The 6321-nt window shown below is 44.6% G+C and overlaps 1 protein-coding gene across 1 annotated transcript in view; it reads right to left on the reverse strand.

Annotated features, from left to right (window-relative positions):
* The window catches only part of DHRSX (dehydrogenase/reductase (SDR family) X-linked), a 181829-nt gene extending 175969 nt beyond the window's left edge, over positions 1–5860 (reverse strand). Inside the window, exons 1-3 of the mRNA XM_012656795.1 lie at positions 5850–5860; positions 4679–4710; positions 4452–4559 (exon numbers count right to left, since the gene is read on the reverse strand). Coding sequence (XP_012512249.1) covers positions 4452–4559; positions 4679–4710; positions 5850–5860 — 151 coding nt within the window. The remainder of the gene's footprint in view (positions 1–4451; positions 4560–4678; positions 4711–5849) is intronic.
* Positions 5861–6321: the final 461 nt, after the last annotated feature.

Genomic DNA, 6321 nt, shown 5'->3' on the forward strand with positions numbered 1-6321 from the left:
AAACTTTGGCCAAACCCAGCCTTCAGGCTGTTGTACAAAAAAGTTTTATTGGAACATCGACATACTCATTTTCTGAAATATTGTCTGTGGCTGACTTCCTACTATAAGAGCAGAGTTAATAGTTATGAGGGAAACCTATGAAAATTTTCATGAAACAGCTTACCGACCTCTGGTCTAAACCTTAGATTTGAGTTCATTAAGTACTATGATGGAAGAATGACCCTCCCCCACCAAAATAATGTTTTGAAACAACCAGAACTAAAATATTGTGACCAGATGGGGCAACTGTTCCCATACTTGATGTATCTCCAGCTATATTCATGTGTCCAAGTTGGACCCAGGTTATAATCTGAATTCGTTTTCAGGTAATTGCTCTTTAAATATTAATAGCTTGGAGAATTAAAATTTTAAAGTGGAATATAGCCATCTCTTACGATGTATTTAATATAAAATTCATTAAGTGTCCAACAATAACTTTTTTCATTACGTGACTCTGAATCAAACTGTCATGCAAAATAAAAAATTGCCTCTCTGGGGATAGAGCCAATTATCCTCAAAGTCACATGGAGGAGTTCAGACTCCATAATTGATTGGGTCGACATGAAGGGTCAGATCTGTACCGTGCAGTGAAAATTAAACACACACGGCAGAATCTCTACGGGGAAGCAGACACAGGTAGGGTGAGGAAACAGAGTTTACTCTCTGTTTGAATCAAGAAGAAAGGACACACTTGGTGGTGACCTCTATTGCTCCTGGTGCTCAGTAAACATCACCTAAATGAGGTGGTAACACCTGGGGCTCCAGCTCTCCTTGCACAGGTACCAGGAGGTCACCTACCTGTGCCTACAGGATGCACTCGCTGAACCAGACCTCATCGTGACCTAACCAAACCCCACATGACTGTGATCTAATCCAACCAGATCTCATTATGCTAGTACTGAAACAGACTTCCACACAACCTAACCAAACCACACCTCATAATGAACTAAATCGGCCAGTCAGCATTATCTAACCCAACGAGACTTATCATGTCCTACCCGACTTCCTCATCAGGCAGTAACCAACCTAGACTTTACCATGACCTTATACAGCTAGCCCTCATGTGGCTTACCCAACTAGACCTCACCATTACCTGATATAACTAGCCCTCACATGACCCATCCAACTAGATCCCATCATGACCAACCCAACTAGATCTCATCAAAACCTAACCCAACTAGACCTCACATGACCTAATACAACTAGAGCTCACATGACCCAATACATATAGATTTCACATGACCTACCCAACTAGACCTCATGTGGCCTACCCAACTAGATATCATCATGACCAACTTAACTAGACCTTGTATGACCTAATCTATGTAGATCTCATTATGACATAACTCAACTAGACCTCACATGACCTATACAACCAGACCTCATATAACCTAATCCAACTAGATCTCATCATGACATAACCCAACTAGACCTCACATGGCCTACCCACGTAGACCTCATCATGACTCGATACAACTAGATCTCATACGACCTAACTCAACTAGACCTCACATGATCTATCCAACCAGACTTCATCATGATCTAAACCACCAGAGAGGCAAAAAAAAAAAAAAAAAAAGAGCAGAGAGAAATGGGGTATTGTTCTTTTCTTCCAACACTGCCTGGTTTTGCTAAGATTAGGGAAATGAAGAAGGTTACTACACTAGAGGTGCCACGGGGCAAGGATAACCAGCAGTGGATGCTGGGCCCTCTGTCTCTTAGCCTGCATCTGACATCAAACTCTTTTCATCTAGAGGGTGCAATGGACTGGATGTCTGTGTCGCCCGCAAAGTCACAGGTTGAAATCCCAACCCTCAGTGTGATGGTGTTAGGAGGTGGGGCCTTTGGGAGGTGATGAGGTCATGAGGGTGGAGCCTGATAAATGCTATTAGTGACCTTCTAAAAGACACCCCGGAAATCTCCCCTTGCTGTCTGTCTGCCATGTAAGGATACAAGGAGAAGGTGCCATGTGTAATCTGAAAGAGCTTGCACCAGACCCTGACAGCACTGGTCCCCTGAGCTCAGATTTCTAGCTGTAGGAAAATAAGTTTCTGCTGTTCGTAAGGCACTGAGGCTACGGTATTTTTTTTTCTTTAAGACTACTACAGGGGTACAAACGTTCTGGTTACATAAATTGCTTTTGTACCATTTGAGTCAAAGTTATAAGTGTGCCCATCCCCCGGACAGTGCGCACAGCAACCATTAGGTGTGAATATACTCATCCCCTCCTCCCCCGACCTGCTTGATTTCCAATGAAGGTTATTTCCATAAGTGCACATAGTGTTGATTCATTAGTTACAATCTAATGGTGAGCACATGTGGTGCTTGTTTTTCCATTCTTGGGATACTTCACTTAGTAGAATGGGCTCCAGCTCTATCCAGGATAATACAAGAGGTGCTAGATCACCATTGTTTTTTGCGGCTGAGTAGAACTCCATGGTGTACATACACCACATTTTATTAATCCACTCATGGATTGACGGACACTTGGGTTGTTTCCACATCTTTGCAATTGTGAATTGTGCTGCTATAAACATTCGGGTGCAGGTGTCTTTCCTATAGAGTATCATTTGTTCTTTTGGGTAGATGCCCAGTAGTGGAATTGCTGGATCAAATGGTATTTTTTAATAGCAGCCCTAAAACCCTAAGACAAGGGAGTTATGGACATTGATGAAGTTGACAAGGTCAGGAAGTTGTCAAAAACTGTTAACATTTCCTCATCTGTTGAGAGAATGGATAAAAGAAAACATGTTCGGTGGGCCTTAAACATGTCGCTGAGGAAACAAACCATTTGATGGGGACAACATTGAGGTGCCCAAAAAATGATCAACTGCTCCCAAAGCCTGACAAATAAATACTATTCTACAGACCCTGTCACCTCCCGAGAGAAGGACGGTTCTATAAGGAAAGGAATTGCCTGTAAGAAACTATTATTTGAAAAGAATGTGAAACTTGGGAAGGGCCATAAAATAGAAAACATTAGAATAAAAAATAGGATAAAAAAATAGAAAGCAAAGTTCTGCATTCATGGTTTACAAAGGTGAAAAAGGCTCAAACTGGGGAGCGTGAGTCTAATTGGGTTACGAGAGCGAGCCAGGTGCTGGGGGCACCCACGTGGACCATGCACCTCCAAGGAGAACAGAAGGCCACACGGGGTAGGTGAGGGGTTCCCCACCTGGGTCAAAGACTCCTGGGCGTCTCTGCGACTCAGGGGACCTATGAGTTTTTACGGGGAGGATGGGCGTCATTATTCTGACCGGCCACCTAAGGAAGGCAAGCGTTTCCTTCCATTGCCAATGAAGGCACCGAAACACCAAGGTGTGCAGGGACCCGTGACCAGTAGACACCACCACCACCACGGAGACTCTCATGCCACGATCTACGTTAACACATTGATAGCCGAGCTAGAAAAAAAATTTTTCCCTGTGGCCACGGTGCTTTATTAAAACAAAGCAATCCCTTCTAATTTTTCGTTTTTCATTGTTTTCCGTGCATGAGTTATATGCAACGCAATCCGAGGTTTTAGAATTATTAATAAATTGCCATCATTCATTGCAACAATAAGGACATCAGCAAGTAAGATTTTCGCAAACCAGCTGCAGGGTTTTGCTTCACGAGGCCCCGGGCTCAAAACTAGCCTGAGTTAATACAACTCGCGTGGCAGTGAGTGTGTTAAAGGTAACTCAAAGCAAAGTGGAAGGTCACCAAAGTTTAGAACTACGTCAGCTGTTAAACCAAGCAGAAGAAACCAATATTCTAAAAACTCGTTCTATGAACGGGCTTCATTGTGTTTGCTCAAAATTCCCGTATGGAAGTCCTGAGCCCCAGGACCTCAGACTCTGGCTGTGTTTGGAGATGGGTCTTTACACAGGTGATTAAGGTAAACTGAGGTCACCAGGGTGGGCCCTGATCCAACAGGACTGGTGTCCTTATAAGCAGAGGAGATGAGGACACGGACAGGCACAGAGGGATGACCCCGTGAGGACACAGGGAGAAGACGGTGTCTACACGCCCAGGAGAGAGGACTCGGGGGAACCAGCCCTGAGACACCTTGATCTGGGATTCCAGCCTCCAGGACGTGAGGCCATAAATTGTGGTTGTTTATGCTGCCCAGTAAGTTGAGGTACTTTGTTGTACTAATAGCAGCCGAAGCACACTAATAAAGATACGTGTTGTTTCTTCCACTGACCCACACTGGAGAAATACACGATCCATACAGAAGCACAAACTACAGGCATGTCCTGAAGAATATTACAATTTTCTGTCTTTTCCAGTTTTTGAATATTTGCGGATGTTTTGTATCCGACTGTCTTTTCTACATGGAAATCACTGTTTATTCGCAAACATCTGTGAACGAATACCTGAGCGTCTCACCCTAGGCGTAACACACAAGGAACTGTAGAAAGTCTCACCTATGATTACGTGCATGCCGAGCCTCGCCAGGCGCTTCGCCGTGGCATAGCCGATACCGTCTGTCCCGCCAGTCACTATAGCCACACGGTCAGGTTGTGGGGGGAACACTGAAAAAGAAGAAAAAAGAAATCAAAGCAAGGTTTCAGAGCAGAGTAACCCTGTAAAAACTGACCCTCGAGAGATGCTTGATGCACGATGCCAAAAAAATGAGGCTTTAATTATTTACGGTCTTGCTCCCCCTGGATGCATTCCCACCGGCTGGGGATGCAGGAATGTAAGAAAGCGGATTAGCCCTGAGTAATGACTGTGGTGGAAGACAGCTAATAAAGCCTTGCTCATCCCATGCGGAGGCTCGGCAGCCTCCGGAATGCGCTGCCCATGCGGAGACTCGCAGACAGGTCCTCGCCGTGCATACTCTTTGCAGCCACCGGCAAGAATCCTGGAGCAACCTCTGCTCTGCAGGCGGCGCCGAGCAGGACGTTTTTGTCTGAGTCTTGAAAGGCAGGTTTTATTGTGATTTAGGAAGGGCGAGGCCAACAGATCAGAAGAGAGCTGTCTCTGAAGGGAGGGTCTGTTACTCCCGGTTCGCCAGAGGAGGAGGGCGCAAGCCACTCCGTGGAGAAAAAAAAAAGTCAAGTCAAAGGTAGGTCAGTAGAAACTACCCAATCTAAAATACAAAGACAAAATAAGGAGTGAAAAAAAAGAGCTCCCAGGATTTGTGGACGATATCATATAATGTAATATAAACATCTTTGGAATCCCAGAAGAAGAGAAAGGAAATATTTTCAGAGATGGCGTCTGGAAATTTTGCACAAAGGATACAAGAATAACGCGGTTGGTTTTAATTCTCTCCTCTGCAGCTTTGTGCATTTTCTAAACCTAAGTGAACATTTACTTTCATTTCACAATTAATCATTTTCTCCCCCGTCAGCAAAGCCTTCCAAACACATATTTAATTCGCAGAAACTAATACAATATTTCATGTTAATTTGACAGGAAAGTTCTGCGTAGTGCAGTAACCATCACCAAGGAACAAACATGTAACTTTTAAAAGACAACTGCTTGTGTTACTAAACCCCAAACTGATGTTTCCTCCTCGTACTTCCCGTATACCTAAAAATAAATTGTCTTTATCACAGTATTACGGAGTAGTATTGTCTAAGAGTTCGTGGATCTCCTAGTGGGATATAAGTAACTTAACCCGAAATCAGTAAATACACATTGACTTCTCCTTGTATTTCCCTAATTTCCCCAGGCTGTTGGAAAGGTCGCCCCTGCAATATAAAGCCCATCTCTGCTCACGAGTTGGTCTCCAACACAGGGGTAGGATGACGCAACTTGTGCTGTGATATTTTAAAAGCAGCCTTCGTGTATTCTACATTGAGAAAATAACTCACCCGTCCTCCATGCTTGGTGCAAGGTAAGTGCTCCGAAAATGTTCACTGATTGAATTAATGAGCTCATTAACCCCATCGATGAATGAATCAGAGATGTAAGGCTGTTACTTTCTACCCTGAGAGAGCAAAAGAGATGTACTATGGTCTAAATGTTTGTGTTGCCAACTCCCCATCAAAAATCCATTTTTTGAAGCCCTAACCCCCAAAGGGATGGTGGTAGGAGGTGGGGCCTTGGGGAGGGGATGAGGTCCTGAGGGTGGAGCCTCATGGATGGGATCGGGGTCCTTATAAAAGGGACCCCAGAGAGCTCCCTCGCCCCTTCCACCACGTGAGGACACAGTGAGAAGGCGCCGTCTATGAACCAGGAAGTGAGTCCCCACCAGACACAGCCTCTGCCACGCCGGGATCTCCACTTCCAGCCTCCAGAGCTGTGAGCAATAAATGTCAGTTGTTTAGAAGCCGCCCAGGCTAC

The sequence above is a fragment of the Propithecus coquereli genome, unplaced genomic scaffold (assembly GCF_000956105.1).
Source record: "Propithecus coquereli isolate 6110/MARCELLA unplaced genomic scaffold, Pcoq_1.0 Scaffold52, whole genome shotgun sequence".
NCBI lineage: Eukaryota > Metazoa > Chordata > Mammalia > Primates > Indriidae > Propithecus > Propithecus coquereli.